General features: G+C 36.4%; 3 protein-coding genes and 1 long non-coding RNA gene across 5 annotated transcripts; all 4 read right to left on the bottom strand.

The window, feature by feature from the left end:
- Window positions 1–219: 219 nt before the first annotated feature.
- LOC145591400 (protein unc-13 homolog) lies at window positions 220–6,830 on the bottom strand. Its single transcript, XM_081647843.1, has 5 exons — window positions 6,218–6,830; window positions 3,866–4,732; window positions 2,872–3,327; window positions 1,525–1,714; window positions 220–1,446 (listed from the first exon to the last, which is right to left on the bottom strand). The coding sequence occupies exons 1-5, from the start codon at window positions 6,767–6,769 to the stop codon at window positions 512–514; spliced, it is 3,000 nt and encodes a 999-aa protein (XP_081503969.1). The 5' UTR covers window positions 6,770–6,830; the 3' UTR covers window positions 220–511.
- A 3,831-nt stretch (window positions 6,831–10,661) lies between these two features.
- LOC145592976 (putative disease resistance protein RGA3) lies at window positions 10,662–14,931 on the bottom strand. The gene is made up of 2 exons (XM_081649492.1): window positions 11,462–14,931; window positions 10,662–11,324 (listed from the first exon to the last, which is right to left on the bottom strand). Exons 1-2 carry the CDS (start codon window positions 14,836–14,838, stop codon window positions 11,258–11,260), a joined length of 3,444 nt encoding a protein of 1,147 aa, XP_081505618.1. The 5' UTR covers window positions 14,839–14,931; the 3' UTR covers window positions 10,662–11,257.
- A 527-nt stretch (window positions 14,932–15,458) lies between these two features.
- LOC145592975 (uncharacterized) lies at window positions 15,459–18,044 on the bottom strand. Of its 2 annotated transcripts, XR_014102511.1 has the most exons (4): window positions 17,726–18,044; window positions 17,067–17,181; window positions 16,833–16,930; window positions 15,459–16,467 (listed from the first exon to the last, which is right to left on the bottom strand). It is a non-coding gene; the product is annotated as an uncharacterized LOC145592975 (long non-coding RNA). The 2 variants fall into 2 exon arrangements; XR_014102510.1 differs by having other exon boundaries at window positions 15,459–16,930.
- Window positions 18,045–21,752: 3,708 nt separating this feature from the next.
- Window positions 21,753–23,675, bottom strand: LOC145591721 (putative disease resistance protein RGA3). The gene has a single exon (XM_081648226.1). The coding sequence runs from the start codon at window positions 23,673–23,675 to the stop codon at window positions 21,753–21,755; it is 1,923 nt and encodes a 640-aa protein (XP_081504352.1).
- Between the last annotated feature and the right edge of the window lie 1,599 nt (window positions 23,676–25,274).

The following is a 25,274-nucleotide window of genomic DNA, read 5'->3' as shown; positions in this document are numbered from 1 at the left end:
AATATTTTTGATAAAAGAATTATAATTTCAATTACACTATAAGAATGAAATATGACTATAATACATGCATATAACAAATGACAGTATGAACACTAGTAGATCGTATCAAACCTTCTGTGCTTAAGCTACATACCAGAAGCAGCCAAGCATCTGGACCAAGGAAAACAACACCACAATGCGCAGCACAGAGCTATCGAATGCCTGCAAACTGAGCAAAAATACAATAATAATATGATGGATTACCATAGAAAAGGCAATAATAGTCTACATATAGTGACAATCATCTGCCATTGCTATAATGCAAGCCTATAGGAGCTTCCGGAAGTCATTTGTCCTGCTCCAAATACGTGAAGCTTTCTGACCGGCCAGGTTCACATTTGTGTTGAACTGCTGTTTAGTTAAAAGATGTACAAAACTTTACCAAGCAATTGAAGCTTGCTAGCCAACCTAGAACCATGGTGCCATTCTGCTGAAGCAAAATTTGACAATAGAGTGGTAGCCGTGTAAATAACTACAGTTTTTTGGGCAGATTATACGTTCTTTTGAGGAACTTTGAAGCAGCATCATCATTCCTGTGACACAGAACACGCAATAATGTGTTTGGTTCAGTAGGGTTCCATTGGCCTGATGTAGGAGGTAACGGGAACCCAAATCTAGATTTGGCAGACGAACCATAAGTTTCAATAGTCACTTGTCTAAAACGCTCAATGAGAGATTCTGTATCAGTTCGAAAGAGAGGAAGGACTTCTCTTGGTGTAGATGTATATTTGTTAATCAAATCAGTGGACAACCCATCACCATTAGCCCAGAAAAGGTCTTTAAGGGCTTTGAAATCATCCTCTATGATCTGTGAATCCTTCTGGGAAAAGGCACGATAGGGCCCTCCAGCAAGCAGAACCAGCAAGAATCCATCACATGATGCTTTCATGATGTCAGTAATAATCCGAGTGCGTATTCTTTCATTCACAGTGTCTGATATGACCAATAAATTCTGCTCCAACTCCTGTAGAAAAGGTTCAATTCTTGAAGACGATGCATCTCCAACATATAAATTATCCCATAGAACATGGCTTAGATCATGGAAGACTAGTTTATAACCTACAGCCTCAGAAAGTTGATGGATTGCTTCAAGGCATGCTGCTGGTGTCAACTCAAACTTCTTCCCTGTACCATTGGAAAAATCTTCTTCTTGAGCAGACTCACAATTCCTCAAATGTGTGATAATTCTTTTCTCTACAGCTTCCAACTCTGCCCGAATTTTGTGTAAGGTATTTATACGCACACAAAGTTGTGGCACCCCAGAAGCAGTATCCCCATTCACGGCAACTTGAGAGCTCTTTCTCTGAGAATTTACTGGTTTATCTTTTTTCTTAAATACACCTAATTTAGACCCTATTGGACACCTGGTTAAAGCCGGCATTGTTGGCAGAAATGTACTACGTGTTCCTGTGACAGAGGGAAAATATTGAGATTATTATGTCAAAAGTAAGAAGTAGAAATAGCCACAGATTGGTAGGCACGTACCACAGCCAGATTTTGCTTTGCTTACAAAGTACTGTAAGCATCGGTCAAGGCCAGCTACTAAGTCAGGAAGCAGTGCTGGATGCATTGGAATAGGTAGCTGAAAGAATGCATCCAAAATTTCATCAATGACCCGCAGTACCTCAATGGCTGATGGTGCAAGTCCCTCTTGACTAGCGCGTGGATTCCAAGCCTAACATTTTTTTGAAAACAAGGTTAGCTTATACCAAACAAAAATTCAGGTAGTATTACAAAAAAAACTTGCTGCAACGGGAGAGATTCCAAAAATAACAACTCAACCACAGAATTTAATCTACACGGGAAAATACATGTACCAATATACATCTATAAGCTACACAATAACACAATGCATATTTTTTTAATATAGTCCTGCCCCTGACTCAGACATGCCATGGCATACCTAGGGCATAAAACATCTGTTGTCATAATTTAGCCTATAACAAGCTACATGAGTAAATTTCTGTAAAACTGTCTAATAAGAGCTAACAAACGCCCTCCATCCAACAAAGATGTCACATTTACTGAACTTGGACACAAATTGTTATGTCACAGTAGTCAAGACTGACAACCTTTGTTGGACTGAAATTCTTAAATATGTTGGCAAATGTTTATAAAACCACAAGGATTGATTAAATCAACAAGTGATTAGCATAAAGAATCCTGATGTCTCGCAATAAAAAATCTTCATGTCACAACAAAATTAGGAAACTCAGATGCCAAAGTTGGCCACATATCCACTTTGTTGGCTACAAAGAGAGAACTCTATACTTGAGTTTTTTTTTTATGATGTAGCCCATCAGTCAATGCTAGCCAGATCTCTGACAATCAAGGGCTTTAACATACTCCATGCAATTACAGGGGGTAAATAAACACACTTGGCATCATCAATCCACCATAGGTGAATCAAGACAACAGTGCAATGGTAATTGTTTGGCAAGACACAGCGTCCCTTAGATGAGTACAAAGCAGGTAGTGCAGTTTACAGCAATTTTCATCCCATAAATAAGCACAGAGTTAGGATTACAGATACGTGTTGGAATGTCAATGTTGGGTTAATATAAAAGTCCAGCATGATAGCCATTTTGCTTGGCAAAAAAGAGTCATTGTACAGTGGATCACATGAAAGATGAAACTACTCTGGCTTCTAAAACTACAAACTAATAGGCTATCTTGTAGAAACTTGATGTTATAGCTCTAAGTACGAAGGAAATATCGATATTTTTGGTGAAAGTTAATGTCTATAATCATCATGAAAGTGTACGACACCATGACTCGTAGAAAAAGTAAAATAAACCAATTTCTACCAAAGCAAACTTAGATAGGTTATACCTCTTGTTGTATGTTTCTGTCAATTCTTTCCTTCATTTTATCTAGTCTCATCTTCATCCAAACTTTGACCAAATTGGCTATGGCAGCTTGAGCCTCATATGGTGGCATCTCACGGATAATTCCTTTGCCACCATCATCACTATCCACTGAATCCTCAACTGCTGTCTGCACAAGATCTTGCTCCAACTTGTCAGCTGCTCTCAATATTTGCACAGCATCAGGTGTCAACTCTGATATGCTCGAAATGAACTGCTTCAATTCATTTCCATAGCAAGCATGTAAGGTAGCAACTGCCACACCAGCAGCCAAAGGATGCCATCTCTTCAATATTGGACTGAATACTTTCTTCTCATGAGAAGCAAGTTCACCAACATCCTTAGCCAAGATTACAAGAACTGGAAGAGGGTTCGGTTGATTCTTTGATGCTCTCCGGCTTGAATCTGCCTTCTCCATCCTCTGCAGTTTTATAAACGAAATTTATCTTTATTGTCAGTGGTTAATACAAAAATATATATTAGAATTCTGAATTAACTGGGCTATCAATTCCATGAAAAGATAATTTTGCATCTACAATCAGCTCTGGACATAATAAATCAATGATTGAGAAACACCACAACTCTTACATTTTCCTACAACCAAAATGTAGATTGCTCAAATAACTGGATAAAATCCACATACACCAAACCAACCCAGCAAATCTAAATAGTAACAAATTTCCTCAAGAAAAGTATATTTTCTACCCATCTAGCAAATCCACACAAGAGATCATAGTCATTATGCACAGTATGAGAATACAAACCCAGATGTTCCTCCATGCGTCTCACAAAAAATAAGAGTAACATATCCTATCATTATAGGCTCCATGACAATTCCCCTAGAACATGTATGTCTCCCAAAACATAAAAGAAATTGAGAGATCTGAGTTGAACTTAGAAAGAGTAAAAATAATCTAAACAAACCTATACAAACAATAAACAACTACAGATAAACTTGCCTGAGCGAATGCAGTACGAAGTGATGACCGGATGTATGTATCAATTCTACTACGAGCCACATCAACTTCGCCTTTCCTCTTTCTACGATACTCATGAGATATATCTTCAACTAATATTTTTGCAGCTGATATCCCAATTGAAACTATATGAGGCATGGTATTAATATTTACACTATCAAACGTGTCATGATATGCAAGCAGTCTTCTTTCAACACAACTCAAGATAGAAGTTAATGTTGCACTCAGAAACTTAGAGTATACCGAATCCTTTGTCGTCTTTGCATCCTTTGCTACTTCTTCTAGCTGACCATCAACTGCAGATAGGAGTTCATTTTCCACTTGACCAGTAGCAACAAAACGATTAAATAGAACCCATGTAAAACAGAGGTTATGCAACATTTGGTTGATGCCAAGAATAGGCCAGGTTTTCTTGATAAGTTCCATAAGTTCATCAACCTCTTCAATAATCGTTGATTCATCATTAATATCAAAGCATGCTTCCAGCAACATCTCATAGAGACAGAGATTGATAGGGAACCCATCAGCCCAGTGACAAGAGTCCGATAATCCGTCAGCAGCTCTGCAAGCCAAAGCCACAACAGCACTACGGAGAACTTGCATTGATTCATTATTTTTTCCAGTCTCTATAGGCCTCTCCAAAGCTCCTCGAATAATCTTTTGCAGTCGTTGGGCAGCAGCATCAGCTTTCCCAATTGGCTGATAAGGATGTAAGATAAGCCCAGCTTCAAGAACCCTCAAATTTCGTTTTTGCCATGCATCATATTCTTGTTGATCAGTAAAGTCTGATGACTTCAGCTGTTGTAACAGCTCAAGTGGAAGAACCAGGTTATCAATACGTTTTCCAAGCTGTGACAAGGACATAAAAGCAGTAACTGGTTCAGTTTCTTGAAGCATAGTGTATCTATCAAACACATCAAACTACAAACAAATTTTTATTTGTGATATTGAAAGTAGCAAAAGAAAGAGGACTGATCCTTGGGATACACAATCCTAAATTTTATTTTCAATAAGATTGGACTAAAGGTTGCATATATCAAGAATTCAACGATTATTCAATAAACATAACAATTCCTCATGTTTGTAGTGTCCAATATAGCAGTTCCGAGGAAGTTAACAGCTACCATAGTTGCTAACTTGCTACAATTTTTTTTTTTTTTTCCTACAACAATTTTGAAAAATCCAAACATGCAGTCTAAGAGGGATGACCGGATGATCAACAACTCGGTTTAGAAAGATTTGCACTTGGGAGGCATTAAGATGTCTAGTGGCACTTCAATAAATTTCTTGACTAGTTCATTTTGGGTACTTTGGTTCTGATTTACACTTTAAGTAAATCTTCGAGATCTTTTAACAATTTCTTGACAGCCAATAAATGTTAAATAACACTCATCCTTTCCTTTCATGGGAAAAAAAATTCCTCTATTCCTCAGTTCCTCACAGACTAGAGAAAGCTGAAACTTTGAAGTTCAATTTAAAAACGAAGCATATAAGAACTCAAGATTCATTAACCCAGTTCTGTGCCATAACAGTTTTTACTTTAGTGATATCAGTGCTAGAATAGTAACACCAATGCACCATATAAATTCAGTGCATCAAAGAAGGTCATAACATAGCAGACGTGCTAATAGCACATTGTAAACTACAAGCATACATCTACAGTATATACAAATATATACTCCGTAGTTCAATGAAACAAGTTGATGTCAACTAGCTTAGCTCTCTCTACACAAATAAATAAAAATATGATAAGAAACATGATTCGAGCAAATGAACCTAATCCCTCTCCTTGCAGGGAAAGAAGGGAATTAAAGATGAAGAATGCTTACGCAGTTACGCGCCTTCCAACAAGTTCCAATACCTCTCACCAACCAACCTAATTGATTATCACGCATAATAATACAACAATTAACAACCTAAAAAATTCCAAAAAAGCTCCTTTTCCTTTTAAATCTTTAGCGTGAAGTAAGATAGAATCCACCGACAAACATGCCAATTAAAAGCTCAAATTGATTAATTTTCTCATACTTACCAATTTCATCATCCTAAGCTGACCAATACATCGGATCACCAATTAAAAAATTATTTATCAAATTCAATAATCTAAAATATACTGAAAGATTTATACATTTAAAAATAAAATCTAACTTAATTTCCAGCAAATCGTAAAACTGTAGTAGAACTAATTGAGAAATTGAGCTCAAATTCTTCAACAATGCCGAAAATTCACAACAATTCAAGCAAAATTCACCTACATTACGATCTACGAACTCCGAAAACTCGAAATTAAACTAAAATTTCAACGAAATACTAGAAATTAAAGCGAGATCTGACCTGAGAAGCAGCGATCCTAAGAAAAGCTCGGCGAATTCTAGAATCAACAGTCTCAGAAACTCTCATCTGAACTCTCATAAGCTCACCAACAGTCAAAGGCTTACTCTTAGGGCTACTCTCACCAACCTGAGACCCAGGACTACCGCCATTACTACTCCTCCTCAACCCTAAACTCGACGCCCCGGAAGATCTCAACCCTAACGCCTTCTTCATTCTACTCGCCGCCGTCGACGTCAACGACCGCTGCAATCCGCCGGAGTTTCCACCTCCGCCGGAGTTTGCGCCGCCATTGGAGGAAGGTGCGGCCGAGGTAGGGGAGGATGAGGAGGAGGAGGAAGCTAAGGTTTTGCCGGAGGAAGTGCGGCAAGCGGCGACGAAGATTTCGTAGGCGGTGGAGCGGAGGTCGAGGAGAGAGAGGGAGGAAGTGAGGTCGGCGGCGAAGGGAGAGGAGAGAGAAGATGACGGTGGTTGAGAGGGTGGTTGGTGTGGTGGTGGAGTGGTTTCGCGCTTGGAATCGCCGAGTGAGCTCCTGTCTCGGAAGAGGAGCGACATTGTTGATTGTTGAGAGAGAATGACTGAATGAGTGAGGAGAGAGAAAGAGGAATGAAGAACAAGAAGGGGGAGGGAGGAAGGGAGAGTGAAAAAGTGAAGGATATTTTGGGGAATATTGAATTCAAGAATTTTTTTATTTTTAATTTTTACTTTTTGTCTTTCTTAATTTAGAAAAAAATTGAGAGTTTAAGAGAGGAAATTTGATTTTTAAATTTGAAATGGAGTAATTTGTTGTCTAATTTAAAAAAAAAATAAATTTTTGTTAAAATATATATATATATATATATATATATATATATATATATATATATATATATATATATATATATATATTAAGATGTTTGTATTTAAAGTAAGTTTTGAATTTTTGATCGTTTATTTATATGAATTATATTTTTGGATCTCTTAAGAAGGATAGAGTATTATGTATATATATAAGGAAAAAAATAGACAAGATGCGTTTATAAATGTGTAATTAAAAAATATTTTTGTATATAATAATGTTAATATTATGGATTAGAAACAGATAAATTGAATGGATGTTTCATGTTTATTGAACTTCGTGATCTAAAGCTTAAATATACCTCTAACTGTATAAATGACACTTTATCAATATAGTGATTATGGATTATGAATGTAGAAGGTTTCAAATGAAATCAAGAATAAAAAGTGTTTGGTTGTAGGCAAATGTTAGATTGTGCTTTTAGGGTGTACTTTTGGGTTAGTTAGTAAGCTAGACACGACAGGGAGACTTACAGTCATGATGTAACACTGATTGAGTAGTTTTGAAAAATTGATGTAAACATAGCATTACTCATATGCCATATCATGTTGGGCCACATGTTATGATTGTTATCTATTTTCAACGCTTTTTTTTTTTTTTTTTTTTTTTTTTTTTTTTTTTTTTTTTTGGGGAAACCATCTATTTTCAACGCTTGAACTTAGGACTCAATAGCTATTTTTTCGGTCTTTTAAGCAAGAGTGCTCCTATGGGCAAAAGATTAAGAGCGACTATCTCGGCACAATGGAACGTGTAACCTGCCTGTTAGTGTTGTCCCATTTAACTACATCTAAATTGATTTACTTTGCAACTTAATCTAGACATTATTTATGTGTCGAATTTTGTGTTGTATCATAGATAGTGGACTAGTTCCAATGTGCCATACCATTCAATATCCCATATGGCTAGTGACAACATTTGGTAGGACAAAATTCAAAATTCTTAATTCTTCGTGTATAGTTATATTATGTGTTGGATCGATTTATGATTCATCGTACTTCAATTCTCTCAATTTATATTTTGATTATTTTGTGTTACATTCAATGAAGTATGAATTCATAGACTATATATTGCCGAGATAGATTTATTTCCATAATCTTCATGTAACATGTAGATTTTTTTGATCGATAAAATTAGAGTTTATTAATTGAGTAAATAAACATGAATAATCCGTTAAAAAAAAATACGTACTATATAAAATAATAGAAATGTTTATTAGATTTTTTTTTTTATAAAAAAGTTGAGTTTTTGAAGTTGGACTGTAGTTGTAGGAAGTGTCAAACTGTCAACTGGCAGTAGTGTGAAACTGTGAAACATGGTGGCCGACTTCAACTAAACAAAGTTGTCTGGCAATTAGAATTTTCTCTTACTGACTTGAACAAGATCATCATATGGGATCCATCATTTGTGGGATACAGACAATAACACTACATGTTATGGTCTTCTTGTATTATTATTTTTCTTTATTTTTTTTGAGTCTTTTTTATTTTATCTTTCTTTTTACAAAATATATACAGTATACACCTTTATACATTATAATCCGTACTCTCTATGATTTTCTCAATTGAGTCCATATGAAACCACTAAAAAAAAATGGAAACCATAAAGAATTAGCCCGTCTGATTGTGTAAAGTCTTTTTAGTTTTTATATTGTGTTGCCGTACTTAACTATATGGTTGCTACCTAACGTAACATCACGTAGGGCCTGTTTTGATTTACTGAAGTGAGCTGAACTGAAAATAAGTTGAAGAGAACAGACCCTTACATTCATATATCTTAGATTTGGATGTAAAATATGTGATCTAAGATGTGTATTATAAAACGGCGATCTAATCTAACGTCATTTTAACTTGTAACATAACTTATATTTCTATCTAGATACACATTGAGCTTCATATTGACAATAAGGAAATAGTGGTAATAGAGACTAGAAGATCTGTTAATGTTGGCTATGACAAAAATTACATGGGATATAACGATTACAAATTTACAACCAACTGATTGACAATAATTACATTGCTTAAATTCTTGTAGTAATATTCTAATATATTTAATTTATGTTAGTGGGCAGAGGTGCGATATTAATGATAGTTGGTCCAATGATTAGGACAGCTTAACAAATTTGTTTACATAGATGCTGCTTTTTGTAAGTTTATATCCATCTAAAGAAAATGACCATTAAACTTGCATCTTATTCTGCCCCACATGGTCTGCCCTAGTAGCTTGAATATATAAATTGTGAGTGCCAAATTAATTAATTAATTGTAATTAATTACCCAAATGTATGCTAATTAAATCTAGAGGTCATGTGGATTGTGTGTGTACAGCTAAAAAGTAATGCAGATTATCCAAGATTAAAACAAATTATAACTAAACGGTATTAAGAATATGTCCAAGCACATGAGATAGAGCAGTCAGCACCAATGAGGTCTTGATTTAGTGGTTAAAACTAAGGGTCTCTATCATAAGTTCAAATTTCCCACCCATAGTTATACAAACTCGTAATTTTCAATACAAATTGAAAGTGCATCACTAGACAAAATGGTTAAACACCACTTTGCGATTTCTTTTGCTTTTTTGTGCTTGATGCATATCCAATTGCATCTTTGATGTGCATAATAAGGCATCTCTTAAAGTAGTCACCATTCTTCATTTTGGTGCATGCACTCCTGCACCAGGCCTTTTAAATTTGAAGGAATTGCAGGTTTTATTACAGTTATATTTAGTCTGCTCTGTCTGATTATATCCTTTCTGTTCAATAGCCCACGGTATGAAGCATCGCCTTATATGCAATGCAGGCATTCAGAAGTTAAGATAATCAAGACGGAGCAAGGGTAACTAAAATGTACAGAAGCACCAGTTACAGGAGCTGAGAAGCAGGGTACATGCTTTAGGACTAGTAGTCAACCTAAGCAGCTGCTAGCACTTAGTTCCTAGTTTCTTGGTTAGACAAAACATATGCTTAATTATTAATTAATGCAACATAATTACAACTTCAAGTGTTACATAGCTTTATATAAATTATGTGCTCAGACTTAGCCAGAAAATATCCTTAATGATTGATTAATACAAAGTAAGGCCTATATGTTTGATGACAATTATCCAAATGTGATGGTTGTGACAAATTTAAACTCTAGTTCTAAATTGCTGTAAAAGAACATCATATCACATTAATTTCACTAATGTATTTTTGTTCCACTGAGCTCTAGGTATGCTGAAGCAAGGGGAGTGAGGAGCTGAGCAATGAGGTACAGACGACATAGGATGGATATAGCTCTACTCCCCAGTTAATACACACTGATTTCGTTATGGAACATGGTATCTTTAAGTATTTCATTATGGGACATGGTATCTTATATCTTATTTCTTATTCAGTCCCGGTTAAAGTTTTTTCCAGTCATTACCTTGTCTCTTATACTGCAGTTGCTATCACAGCATCTGAAATAATTTGAATAGATACCAGCAAATAGCTTGATAAGTAAGAAAATCTTTACATTCAACTAAATAAACCAAACTCCAATCACCACTAGAATATTCACAATTGACAGGAAATAAATTGAGAAACAGAATTAAGCCTGTATAACATGAGAGACTTATTAAGTCGAAATCCTCTTTGGTGTGAAGAGTAAAACCACAGAAATTGGAGGAGTCCACCAATTTCTTCTATTATTATTAAAGCTCAAGGGTAGCAATATTCTAACAAGTTTCACAAAGGTTAACATAATAGCAACTACATACATAAGAGATCAACAATAAGAGGACAAAGGCGACAGATATCACCAGAAAACAAAGATCCTTTCTGTGTTTCCTGACAAGCTGGAGCACATCCACGATCACACCATCTGAATTGAAGCTCCATGTGGCCCAATAAGCAGACCAGATGTAAGCCCAAACACACCACGACAATCCCAACACTAGCCTGTGATTAGCATCACTGTGTAAACTTTCACCACCTTCTAGGAAGGGTTGAAAAGCTCCACCAATCATATGCTCAGCCCAATCAAATTAATCTGCTAAGACTTAGGACTAGCCGACTAGGCAAAAATAAACATTCTTTTTGTTACAAAAAAACTTGACAGTACAAATAAACATACTGTCTCACAATGTAGAAAACCTATAGCTAGGAGAGGGCTTGATTCAAGTCCTTGAGTAGAGATTTTTTAGAGTTAATAAACACGAAGTATAAGAAGGCAGAAGGAAGCAAGCTATCATTCCCATTCTGGAGATTCAATAAAGCCTAAGTCGTCGTGGTAACTTAATTCGCATCCTGTAGATCTGATGAAAAGGAAAAAAAAAAAAAAAAAAAAAAAAACCAATTAGTAATGCTTTCAAAATTTCTATTCACCACTATACTGCATGATTAACTGATATGATGTAGACATACAAGGGCTAAAGGTTTTTCAGAAACTCACATATCAGTATGGGGAATATGCTGAAGAATGTGGCAATCTTTGCCATTCGGCATCTTGTATCTTTTTCCCAAATCCGGACAGCCTCTAATGTAAAGCTTCTGTAAAGATGTAAGGCCTTGTAACGATGGTGGAAGTGAAGCCAAATTTGGACACTTTATGATCCGAAGCTCACATAGCAAGGAGAGGTTGCTGATCTCATCAGGGAGTGCTGTCAGATTCAGGAGAAATGTTACTGTCAGATGCTGAAGCATGATTAGGCAAGCAATGCCACTAGGGAGTTTCTCCAACTTCGGGATGCAGGATAATTCCAAAGAGTGGAGGCTCCTCAAGCCTTGCCAATCCGGTCTGGTGGTCATCTCATCTTCATCTTCTTCCTCCTCTTCCAACTCTTCGCAGTTTCGGATTGTCAGTGTCTCAAGGACGGGTAGATGTATTCCCTTTGATATGTTTCTCAAGCTTCTGCAGTTATAAATAAAAAGATGTCGAATGGAATTTGGAGAATCAAATATCAAACTCCAGAGTTTGTGGCAATGCCTTATTTCTAATGTCTCTAGGTTGCACAACCTACTACTAATAGACAAAAAGACTAGCCCATCATTAGTTTCACATATTTTCAACCGCTTTAATGATGTGAAAAGAATTGATGAAGATGGTACTGAAGATGAAGATGGTGCTTTCTCATCACCCCGTGACATCAGATTGGATCTAAACAACCTCCCATTAATGTTATGTACCTCCAATGACTCCAACTTTGGTGCAAAAGGCATTGACATCAACTTATTGCAACCATTTATTTTCAATTGCAAAAGACGAGGAAACAACTCCTTCCTTTGCTCACCCTCACCATTTGATGATCTAGTCCACCCCTTTAATCGTGGCAAATCCTCCAACTCCAAAATCTCTAAGAAAGGGAAGTAGTCATTGTGAGCTGTAGAATCAGAGTTTCCACCAACCCAACTAGTGGCCTCATCTTCTACATACTCCAAGGCATTCAGTGATTGAAGATAAAGAGATTTAAGATGAGGCAATTGTCTCAAGTAAGGGAGAACTCGGGAATTATTGCAGCACACAAAGCTAATGGAAACAAGCTTACGCAACCTATCAAACCAACAAATGGGCATCTCATCTCCTTTGTATCCAAGAACCTTCAGATATTTAAGATTTTGAGGAAGTTGCAAGCATGATATCATCCTCTTTAATTCATCAGAATCACGAGCAGATTCTTCTCCCCGAAAGCTCAATATAAGAGAAGTCAGCTGTTGATTTTCCTTCAAAGTTGCCCTTTGAGCTTCCATCACTGCATTTTTGCGCAACTTGAAAAATTGAATCCTCAGTTCTCCCCTAAGATTTAAGGCTGGCAGTGAGTCAATGCCAGTATTTTTCCCTTTTCCTACTATAAATCCATGTAACTCATGAAGAGTTGTCATTTTCCCAAAACCTGACGGCAAATCTGTCAAATTATCCCAATTGATCACCAAATGCCTGAGATTAGATAATTTGGCAAAATCTCTTGGTAGCTCCTTAAGGAAAGGACAACTATCAAGGTTTAATGTTTGGAGATTCTCTAACCGCGTTATGGCATTAGGAAGACATTCAATACAATTCCGTGCAAGATTAAGGTATCTTAAATGGCGCAATCTCCCTATAGAACTTGGGACAGTATCAATATTGTTCAAGCTCAAGACGCGTAAGGACTGGAATCTTGAAATCAACCCTTCAAGACTAGAAGGCCTTACAATAGATAATCCTAGCAATGATCGCATGTTCTTGGCAGCTAACAATGATGATGGAGCATCCCATCCATTCAGAGATACATGTATAAGCTCGTCAGTGACCTGCATTGAAGACTCACCCAACAGCATGATCTCAGCACCTGCTACGTGTTGTGCCAAGTCATGCACTAAGTCGTGAATTTTGCACGTTTTGACATTCCCTTTACCATCTTCTTTGGGATCTTGAAAAAAATTCATCCGTAACAATTCCATAAAATATTGATCTCCAATGTCTCTGTTCGATGGCTCAAAATATCCTTGTGCCATCCATAAATGGACCAAATCAGCCTTGCTAAACTCATAATCCTTTGGGAACAATGAGCAGTAGGCAAAGCACTGTTTTAATGCCGGAGGTAAGTAATCATAACTTAACTTTAACACAGGCATTAAGTTGCCGTCCTCCATCAGCTTTGCCTTTGATAGTTGATCATCTTTAAAGAGTTGCCACTCTTTCTCACTATCTTTAGAGTAGAGGAGGCTTCCAATAACTCTGATAGCGAGGGGAACGTTTCCACAACTACCAACAATCTCTTTACCGATCTGAGTTAAATTAGGATTACTCTCCTCTTGGTTTTGTTTGAATGCTAAGCTTCTGAAAAGCTCCCAAGACTCATCATCAGTTAGAAATCCTAATTTATAAGATTTAGGAACTGTGCCTACAACCTTTGCAACATTATCAGAGCGCGTAGTTACAATTACCTTACTCCCAATGCGACCACATTCCAACAAGCTCATGAGATCCAACCACCTATCTCTGCTATCATCCCATATGTCATCTAAGACAAGAAGATACTTCTTGCATTTTATAGAATCATGAATCTGCAATTTAATTTGATTCAGTGAACGGTCACCAGAATCCTCATCAGTGAAGCACCTATAAAGTTTCCCCATTACCGCCTTTTGATTGTCTACCTCAGGTACACAAACCCATGTAACAAGATCAAAATGTTTCTGAACTCTCGCATCATTGAACACCAATTGAGCAAGAGTGGTTTTTCCTAGACCCCCGAACCCAACAATTGGAATGACAGTAACCTTTTCATCATCATATTTGGGATCTAACAGCATCTCAATTATCATGTTTTTATCATTTTCTCTACCAATGATATCAACTGCTTTAACAAAAGAGGCTGTTTCCCTTCTCTTCATTAATTGGGCCACCGAACGTTGTGGGTCTTCTCTGTGATCATACACCCTCAAGTTTAAGCTAGTCAAACCCGAGTTGATGGCATCAAGTTCTTGTCTAACAGACTTGATTTCTCGAGCCAATTTCCAGTTAAGCCAAAGTATGTTTGATCTAGAGAACAAGACGTGTACCTGCATCCGTCGTCTCTGCTGATCAAGAGTGAGGATCTCATCAAACAGGTCACCAGCTCGGTAAAGCACCTGCCTAAGCATCCTAAGCCACTCTTTGATAGTGTCACTGCCTTCTGCTTCCTGGTACTTCTCAGCATCACGAACTCGAGCTTGGATCATCCTGATGGTTTTCTCAAGATTATTCAGATCATCTGGCGCACTCCACCAGAATCCAGCCTTTTGAATGGCTGTTTTGCCCAACGATTCCAAAGCTTTTGATGCTAATTCCCACACAATTCCCTCTGCCATTTTTTCAATCTCGTTTTTCTCTCTTTCTGCAAAGTCTGTGTATTTGATGATCTTGACCTGCTTAAGTCTTCAAGAATAAATATTCTCATTGGATTTTGGCCCACTTAATTCTTATCCAAAATACCAACTACAAAGCTGCATTAATGCTACTATTACTTTTCTTCCGTTTATTATTAATCTTCACAATAATTACCATTTACCTCTAATTGACTAATACTGTAGTTACTATTACAAATATTTGAAACAAATTGAATTTTAAGCCTGCAGGAAGTGTTACACTTCTGGCAGAAAAGATGTAAATTGAGCAATTTTGATTTTTTTTTTTTTTTTTTTTTGGGGGGGAAGACTGAACTTATCATTTCATTGAATTGTGCACTTTTTTTTTTTCTTTAGCTGTGTAAAGATTTAAAGCTATAATAGTTATAACCGAGCTACATCTCTCCCCTTTATGTCTGACATTAAATTTTCTCAGAAGCAAAGAAATGCAGGGCCAACAGACTTCTAACAAAACAGATACAATGTGCTCAAACAAAACGAAAAGAATACAAGGATGAAACTTAGAGAAGAACATTTATTTCTCTAAGCGGTATACTGGACAGATTGATCCACTAAATTGGTGTATCTTTATAAATCAATGGTTAGAACTTATAATAATGTATTACAAATTTCAATAATATTTGTTACCTCATCCTAACTCTGATGGTTACGAGTAATGACAAAAAAAGAAAAGAAAAAGAACAAAAGGCAGAATTAAGTATGAACAACATAAGCCCACTATTTGTTTATCAACATGGAAAACCTCTTCAATTTGAATTTATTATGATATGTTGAGGGTAACAAACCCCAAAACATATTTCACAAAGGTATGCAGAAACTTCATACATAAGATAACTACTCAAGGACAAAAGGAAAAAAATGTCACCAGATGATAACAGAGTTCTGTTCAACTGCATTTTCAAACCAGTGCTTATATCTATGATTACACTAGCCTTAATGAAGCTCCATATGACCCCAACAATCTGAACAACGATTACCCCTCAATCAAACCACAACAGCAGCAACAACTATAACTCTCTTAAATTCCTCTAGCTCCTCCGTCTGTCTTATGTGTTGAATTTTAGGATACCACAAAACACTTCCCAAACCTTCCTTTAGAATCACCAAATTAAAGTGGGTTAGCCTGTGATTAGCATCACTGTGTAAGCTTTCCCCACCTTGTAGGAAGGGTTGAAAAGCTCCACCAATCATATGCTCAGGCCAATCCAATTAAACTACCCGAAATTATAAATGTAAAACAAGGGCGTCAATTTCTTTTCACTTGTTTCATGCTTGGTGTATCTCCGGTTGCATCAATGATGCACATAGCCTGGCATCTCTAAAGAGCATCGAAATAGTCACCATCTTCGCTTGGGTTCAGCATTCCTGCACTACATCTCTAAAGCAAACCTCCTTCCTTAATTCCTAGCAAAGTTTGGTAAAAGCTTCCTCCCCTCAGCCTGATTACATTTATCCCACTCAATATTCACATCCTCTGAAAACATTGAGCAGTTACGAAATGTGATGTACCAAGGAGGAATAGTGGTAAGATGTGCATAGCACTTATTGAGGAGCTCCGAAGCTGTATACATGCTTCATAAATAGACAACAATTTCAAAATCATACTATTATTAGTAGGAAAGTTGTTATTTTTTATATGTAAAATGTCATGAGAATAAAACACCAGATATACAACCCTACATGCACAGAATCTGACTTAGAATGGCACAGAAAATAAGCTAAGGTAATTACAGATTCAATTTATTAACTTTACTAATAAGAAAGTTTTTTACTTTTCATTCAACAATAGCTCTTAATTTCTAACTCAGATAAACAACTTAGTAAATAGCAACCTATTGTACAAGTTAAACTAGAATCCCAGAATATTAACCAATAGAATTCAGTTTATAAAAGGTAGTGGGTGTGAAATTTCAGATACCTAAAGCTTGCAGGATCACCTGACTAGCTGAGTGAGATGATAGCATGGATTAGTTTTCCTCTGATTTGAGACTACGATTGAAAGTGGGAACCTGCTGTGATCAACATATAGGAAGAGCTGCAATAAAGAATAGCAGTTAATGATAAATTTCAGGAAACAAATCTACACAAAAAGCCAAATGAAAAAGGAGTAGGGAAATAATGCAATATAGCTACATAGGGTAATGATAATGATAATTCCTGCTTGGAAGTACCTGATGTGAAGCTTACAGCAGCATGGAATTGTTGTAACAGTATTCATCAATTGTGGTGATTCAGCAAACCAGATATGGAGGCAGACTTGATTTGGTTAAGTCAAGAAGCTAAAGGCTGTCTTGTGAAGATAAAATTAGAAATTGTTGATCCTTAAACAAAAATCCAATGCTTATAATAACAGCAAGCCAGATTTGTAACATGTTTTTTCATGCAGCTCCGTTTAAAGCACATACATCACATAAAATGGACTAAGTTTATTGTATATACCGCTGATGAATTCCTTAATGATTACTTGAATTATAAATACAAAAACAGAGTCTAATAATACATACCACACACACTCTATTGGGAAAGATCACAAATAATCTTGCAGCTGAAATAATTAACAAGAGTTTCACTTTGACCTTACCTTTTTACCAATATATAAAAACAAATCCTAGCATAGTATTTATGTTTAGGATTCATATTAATATATATATTGTTTCAACAAATCAACTTTTCACCTTACTATAAAGATATCAATCGTCAAATTTCTATTTAGTTGAATGTGTTATTAAAACTAATGTATTTGTTTTGAAACGAAGGAAATTATTATTTCCACTGACAAAAAATGTCATCACATATAATAAAAGAATACAAAGACAGTTGAGAAACTCACATATAAACCTTGGGGTTATGTTGGAGAAGGTGCCACTCTTGGCCATTCAACTTCTCACATCTTTCTTCCAGATGTGGACAACGCCAGATATAAAGTTCCTGCAAAGAGGTAAATCCTAGTAATAACTGTGGAATTGCTGCCAATTTTGGACAATCAACAATATAAAGCCGACAAAGCAAGGAGAGGTTCCCCACTGTTCAATAGTGAAGATATAATTAGAAATAGAAGATACAAAGCGGACAATCTTCTGGGAGTTGTGGCAAACTTCTTGAGACTTGTGAATTCAAATTCTACCTAGAATAGCGAGGATCCCCACTGTCCAATTGTGAAGATATAGTTAGAAATCGAAGATATAATTAGAAATCATTGATCCTTAACCAAAAACACAATGCTTATAACTAACAGCGAGCCAGATTTGTAACATGTTTTTTCATGCAGTTCCGTCTAAAGCCCATAATCTGGACCAAGTAACATGTATATACCGAAGCTATGCCAGATGAATTCCCAATTTGATTAGTTGATTGCTTAATTAGTAAATACAAAGGAGGGCCTATGTAATATAACATACACAATCATCAAAACAAAAAACATGGGTAACAGTTTAAATGCATCACCTATAAGCAAGTCTGACATTTGTACAAATAGTATAATTTGTGTTTAGGAAACACATTGTGCATCAACCAGTTTTTGGAGAAGTACTTATGTAAATTTTCCCATCTTTTTTTCACAAAAACACACTTTTAAGAACAAAATGTTCAGCGTGTGAGCCAACTTATAATCCATTCTATACGATGTATGAGTATTTCTATTCTCTTTTGCCTTATTGTATTTCATTTTATGGGACAATTACCTATTTCACCCCTTTAAAAAATAAGAAGGAACAAATTGATAAGATAACAAATACTCCCTCCTCCTGTTATGGATCCACTTATTCACTCCGTCTAGCACTCAAGAAGGGCAACAACATTCAAAACGGTAAAGAAAAACGAGAAAACAAAGTCAACCATCAAGGCCAGAAAGGGGAGAGACATGAAGAGCAGTAGCTTTTGGGTGGCAAGCCGAATTTGGAAAGAAGACAAGGAAGACAAAGCTGTGGACTGATACACTTTAATTTGGTGCCATGGCCTTGATATGCTTTTTGCTAGATGACTACTATAATTAATATTAGGGCATTGTAATTGCTTAAGAGTAGCTAGAGTATATATTATATAAGACATTTTGAGTAGTAGTAGCAACTATCCAGAAATTGAGTGAGCTCTTGTGAGATTAGTAGCCTCATGCTACCATGAGACTTATAGCCTAAAGCTATATTTATCTTCCCTTAATATGTGATTCAAATTATATCCAATCAATACTCAAGCTTTTGCCTTAAATTAGTGCGAATTAGTATAATTACATCTGAGTGAAATCTAGTCCATAACACCACCCTCAAGTAATATTTTTATTAGATTTGAGTCATTTGACCACACAATTGAGTTAGCTGGGTAGATATTTTAGTGGGGACATAGGAGTAAAAGATAGTGGGTACATAAGAGAGAGTGTATTAGAAAGATAGCTAGTCGAGAAAAACCATATAATATAGGTTGAAGAAGTAAATCTTCCAAATAAAGTGACATAAAGATTGTTTGTGAACATGTAATCAATCAAAGCCTTAATCCCAAAAGTGAGGTCAGCCTTTTGTGAACATGTAAATATGTAATACACAAAAGATTATTTGTGGATCGTATAAGACTATAAGTTTGACGTTCAAATTTTCAAGCACAACTTACAATCCACTATCAAAACAGCTTGTTCAAGAAGTATATATAAAAAGTCATAAGAGTTAAAAGAAAGAAACAACTAGCAAGTTGAACAAATTATATAATGCAATCCATCAAATGGAATTGAAGTTCATTTTTACTCTCTGCATTTGAATGCATCAATTGATCTTTTGTACTTTAATCAATGCCTCACTTTGAACACAACTTTTTACAAATACAGAAAAACAAATCTTGGCATAATAAGATTTTTTTAGTATGTTAATACATAGTTTCAACAAATCAACTTTTCAACTTAAAATAAAGATAGTAATTGCTCTTCAAAAAATATATACTCCGTATACATTAACGGTTTGTTTGGATAACAAAGTAGAAGAGAAAGCGAGGGGAGGGAAAAAGAAGGAAGGGGAAGAAATGGAAGGGGAGGGAGAAGGGAAGGTCACATTTCCCCTCCAAATCTTTCCAACATTTGAAGGAATTGTTTTATTAAAGACGGAGGGAAAATGGATCCTTCATTTCCCTTCCTTTCCCTCCAACCAAAAGGTATCCAAAGAAGGGAGGATGAATCCCTTCTTTTCACTTCTCTTCCTTTTCCTTCAATTCTCTCAATCCAAACAATGTGAAAGTATCAGACTTGTATTTTTTGCCAAATGTGTTACTAAAAGTCTAAAACTACTCATTTGTTTTGTAAAGAAGGAATTTTTTTTATTTCCCTTGACAGCAAATGTCATCACATATAATAAAAGAATACAAAGACAGTTGAGAAACTCACATGTGAACCACGGGGATATGTTTGAGAAGGTGCCAATCTTGGCCATTCGGCTTCTCATATCTATATTCTAGACGTGGGCAACACCTGATATAAAGTTTCTGTAAAGAGGTAAGGCCTAGTAATGACTGTGGAAGTGACGCCAATTCTGGACAATCAACAATACTAAGCTTACAAAGCAAAGAGAGGTTGCCCATCTCTTCTGGGAGTTGTGTCAACTTCTTGAGACATAAATAAAGTTCCTGTAAAGAGGTAAGGCCTAGTAATGACTGTGGAAGTGATGCCAATTCTGGAAAATCAACAATACTAAGCCGACGAAGCAAGGAGAGGTTGCCCATCTCTTCTGGGAGTTGTGTTAACTTCTTGAGACTTAAATAAAGTTCCTGTAAAGAGGTAAGGCCTAGTAATGACTGTGGAAGTGATGCCAATTCTGGACAATCAACAATACTAAGCTGACGAAGCAAGGAGAGGTTGCCCATCTCTTCTGGGGGTTGTGTCAACTTCTCGAGACTTCTGAAATCAAGTTTTTCCAGGACAGAGAGATTCCCCACCGTTATATTTTCCAAGATTTTGCACCGATTAATCACGAGATGTTGAATGGAATTTGAAGATTCTATCGTCAAACTTGTCAGTTCATTGCATCTGCTTATTCTTAAATTTTGCAGAGTAGATAGCCTACTACTGATTGTCAGATAAGTTGGTCCATCTTTAATTGCAGAAATACTCGCATCTTTCAAAGAGGTGACAAGTGTTGATGAAGATAAAGACGATGAAGATGCTTTTTCATCATCAATTGACATCAGATTCGATTCTAACACCTTCCAATTGATTTCTTGCACCTCCAAAAACTCCAACTTTGGTGCTAGAGGCATTGATGTCAACTTGGGGCAATTATATGATGTTATTCGCAGAAGACGAGGAAATAACAACTGCCTTGGCTCACCATCATCATCCTTTGCTGGTCTTGTCCACCCCTTTAGAGAAGTTAAATAATTGATTGACAAGGTTGTTAAGGATGGGAAGTAACCATTTTGGGCTCCAGAACCACACTTTCCACCTCTACTTTCCCAGATATCGTCTTCATCCTCTACATACTCCAAGTCATCAAGCGAAGCTAAATAGATTTCTTTGAGATAAGGCAGTCGACTAAAATGAGGAAGAACTCTGCAATTTCCGCAAAAATCAATATAAAAGGAAACAAGCTTAGATAACCCGTCTAACCATCTACGTGGCATCTCAACTCCTTGGTAGTCACTAATTGCAAAGTATTTAAGATTTGGAGGCAATTGCAAGAACATTAACATTTTATCCATTTCACTTATATCATGAGTAACTTCCATGGATCTAAATTCTAAGCGAAGGCAAGTCAATCGCTTATTATCCTTCAAATTTGCCCTCGGTGCTTCCATAACAGCATTACTTCGCCACTTCCTAAATTCAATACACAGATTCCCACAAAAATTCAAGGGTGACAATGAATTTATACCATGGCTTTTCCCAACTACAAATAGAACTCTTTCAAAGATGTCATTTTCCCAAATCCTAATGGCAAATCACTCAAACCACTATTAGCGATTTCCAAGTGCCTCAGGTTGTCCAATTTACAAAAATCTATTGGCAACTCTGTAAGAGAGCGACAATCAACAAGCTTCAGTGTTTGCAGGTTCTGTAATCTTGTTATGTCATCAGGAAGACATTTAATTCTACAATTCCTTGCAAGATTAAGGTACCTTAGATGTCTCAACTTTCCTATAGAATTTGGGATCACAGAGACATCTATACCCTCTAAGTCCAAGACGCGCAAAGACTGAAATTTCAAAATTACCATTTCAAGAGATGATTCTTTTATAGTCCATTTATTATAGAAACTAGACGGTAGCAATGATCGCATCTTCCTAGCAGCAAGCAATGACACTGGAGCTTCCCATTCAACAACTTCTAGCTTGTTAGTATTAAAACTTACATGCATAAGTCCATCAGTAGAATATAATTGATCTAAAGGCTCAACCTGTTGTTTCATCTCTTCACCAGCTATATCTTGAGCCAAGTCATGCACTAAATCGTGCATTTTACAGCATATTACGTTCCCTACATGATCTTCATCTGGATCTTGAAACAAATTCCTCCCTAACAATTCCAGAAAATATTGTTCTCCAGTATCTGTGCTTGATGGCTCAAAATATCCTTGTGCCATCCACAACTTAACTAATTTATCTTTCCTATATGTGTAATCCTTTTCAAACAATGAACAGTAAGCAAAGCATTGCTTTAATGCCGGTGGCAAGTAATCATAACTCAACTTCAAAACTTGCATTATGTTGTTGTCTTCGTTCCTCTTTGACTTCAAGAGTCGATCATTTCTAATCCGTTGCCAATGTTTCTCGCTATTTTCAGAGTAGAGAAGGCTTCCAACAACCCTAATAGCAAGGGGAACATTTCCACAGCTATCCACGATCTCCTTCCCAAGCTGAGTCAAAACAGGATTACTCTCTTCTTGCCCCAATTGGAATGCAAATTTTTTGAAAAAATTCCAGGACTCCTTTTCAGCTAGAAGTCCTAGATTGTGGGCTTCAGTTGTCCCAACAACTTTTGCAACATTTGCAGAGCGCGTTGTTACAATAACTCTACTCCCACTTGTGTCACATTCAAGCAAACTTAGAAGATCCAACCAACTATTACGACTTTCATCCCATATGTCATCCAAGACAAGAAGATACTTCTTATCCTTAATCGAATCTTGGATGCTTGATTTAACCTGACCAATTAACAGACTATTAGAATCTGTGTTACCGGTTAAGGATTGGTAAACTCGTCGCATTACAATGCTTTGATCACCTACCTCAGGTACACAGGCCCATGCAGCAAGATCAAAATGTTGCTGAACATTCTCATCATTAAAAACCAGTTGAGCAAGAGTGGTTTTTCCGAGACCCCCAAACCCCACAATTGGAATCACAGCAATCTTATTCCCATCATCATAACTGGGATCAAAGAGCATCCCAATAATAATGTTTTTCTCAGTTTCCCTACCAATGACATCATCTGCTTTCACAAAAGAGCCAGTTTCCCTATTCCTAAAGAAACGAGCGCCTAATAGTTGTGATTCATCTCTATGATCATGATAGGCATTCAAGTTCAAGCCAGCAATATCTGAGTTTATTTCATCAAGTTGTTGTCTAATAGACTTGATTTCTCGAGATATTTTCCAGTTAAAATAAAGAGTGCCAGATCTCAAGAAAGAAACACAAACTTGCTTGTTAACCTCCACCTGCTGTTGTTTCTGGCGGTCAAGAGTGAGGACAAGATCAAACAGGTCATCAGCTTGGTAAAGCACCATCTTCAGCCTCCGAAGCCACTCCTTGACGGCGTCACTGCCACCCTCTTCCTGGTACCTCTCAGCATCGCGAACTCGAGCTTGGATCATCCTGATGGTGTTCTCCAGCTTCTTCAAATCGGCTCGTGGCCTCGTGCACCCCACCAGGATGCAGCCTCTTTTAAGGCTGCTCCACCCAAAGCTTCCAAGGCTTTTGCAGCTAAGTTAGAAACAATTCCGTCTGCCATTTTTGCTTGCTCTGAGCTCTCTCTTTATGAGTTTTTTTGTGAATGATTAACGAGTTACAGACTCGGCTTTTTTGTATCAATCTCAAATGAATTACCAGCACTCCAGCAGTACTTTTTTTATCGAAATTATAATCATAAACAAATCAGAAATTAGCTTCACAACGGTAACTGTGAAGTGGCAGACATTTACCATGTGCTTGGATGTAAAAAAGACAATATTCATCTAACAAACTAACAAACATTTGCGTCAAAAGAAGAAAGTTAGATTACTTTAAAAGATTCTAGTTTTATGGGACAAACACAAAATGATTCGTCCAAGTTCACTGCACAGTGCAAATAAAAGTTCAGAAGTAAAGGCAGCCCCTATACTACTCTAGTATTGGCTTGCTAACAAACTACCACGTTAGTTATAATGTTGCGATTATTACAAAACAGATACGACAAACAACTAAGGATAGAGGGAATGATAACTAAAGTAGCGAATATTTGGATATGAAAATAAACTTTCTATAAAGAAATTAATCGCAGATATGCGTACCTTTAGAAAGTGATGTTGTAAATATTCAATTGGCGTTTCATCAAACACCTTGCGTGCATTCCTTTTTATGTTGTAAATCTCCAATGGCATTTCATCAAACACCTTGCGCGCATTCCTTTTTGATGTTGTTGGCAATGTTATGAGTTTAATTGACGAATAAACTTTTTGCTGGCCTTCACTTTTCCTTTTGTAAATCTTGCGACACAAAATACAGTATAATGTAATGTAGTCCGTTGCAAAATAGTGAAGTGTAAAAAAATTTCTTCCGATATCAATATACCATAAAACCCAATGTAAAGTTATGGCTTAAAGAATAACCGGAGGGGAAGCAAGGAGCAACGAATGAAGAGTGCATCACGTGGTACATAAACTTAGGCCCTGTTCTTTTGAGCTTCTCGGCAGAGCAGAGGGCGCCGAGCAGGGTCAGCAGAGCAGATTAAATTTCAGCAGAGCAGAGTAGAAAAAAACTTGTATGAACATAGTTCACAATAATATTATTGTGAACCCGAACTTCTACATGTGCGTAATTGGCTTTATATTGAATATAATGACCTTAATATTAAATATAGTAACCTTAATTTTAACATAGTAACCTTTAATAAAATTTGTGTGATTTTTAATATTGTTGCAAACCTGAAGTATGATATTATGACTCTAATTTTAGCCTAGTGACTTATATTATTCATATTGACCGGTATTTTAAAATTTTCATTTAAAAATTTTCATCTCTTATGATCTTTATAAAACGACCATTATCACTTTTATTTTAACATAATGACCATTATTTTAACATAGTGACCTTTTTTTTAAATAAGTAAAACGACCATAGTATCTCTATTATAAATGGTCCACAATAAATTAGTGTAAACCATGTCTATTTAAGAGTTTGTAGCAGAGGAGAGCAGAGCAGATTTCAGGATAACA

Source organism: Chenopodium album, chromosome 18, assembly GCF_948465745.1.
Source record: "Chenopodium album chromosome 18, dcCheAlbu1.1, whole genome shotgun sequence".
NCBI lineage: Eukaryota > Viridiplantae > Streptophyta > Magnoliopsida > Caryophyllales > Amaranthaceae > Chenopodium > Chenopodium album.
This window is presented reverse-complemented; position numbering and strand designations above follow the sequence as displayed.

Bases quoted from the DNA above. Each gene is read 5' to 3' on its own strand.
- LOC145591721 (XM_081648226.1), bottom strand. From the start codon at position 23,675: ATGATCCAAGCTCGAGTTCGCGATGCTGAGAGGTACCAGGAAGAGGGT.
- LOC145592976 (XM_081649492.1), bottom strand. From the start codon at position 14,838: ATGGCAGAGGGAATTGTGTGGGAATTAGCATCAAAAGCTTTGGAATCG. The intron at 11,325-11,461 runs GTGAGTTTCTGA...CCTTTTCATCAG, and splicing joins CATATTCCCCATACTGATAT to ATCTACAGGATGCGAATTAA.
- LOC145591400 (XM_081647843.1), bottom strand. From the start codon at position 6,769: ATGTCGCTCCTCTTCCGAGACAGGAGCTCACTCGGCGATTCCAAGCGC. The intron at 4,733-6,217 runs GTCAGATCTCGC...TCCTTGTCACAG, and splicing joins TTAGGATCGCTGCTTCTCAG to CTTGGAAAACGTATTGATAA. The intron at 3,328-3,865 runs GCAAGTTTATCT...ATAAAACTGCAG, and splicing joins TTCGTACTGCATTCGCTCAG to AGGATGGAGAAGGCAGATTC.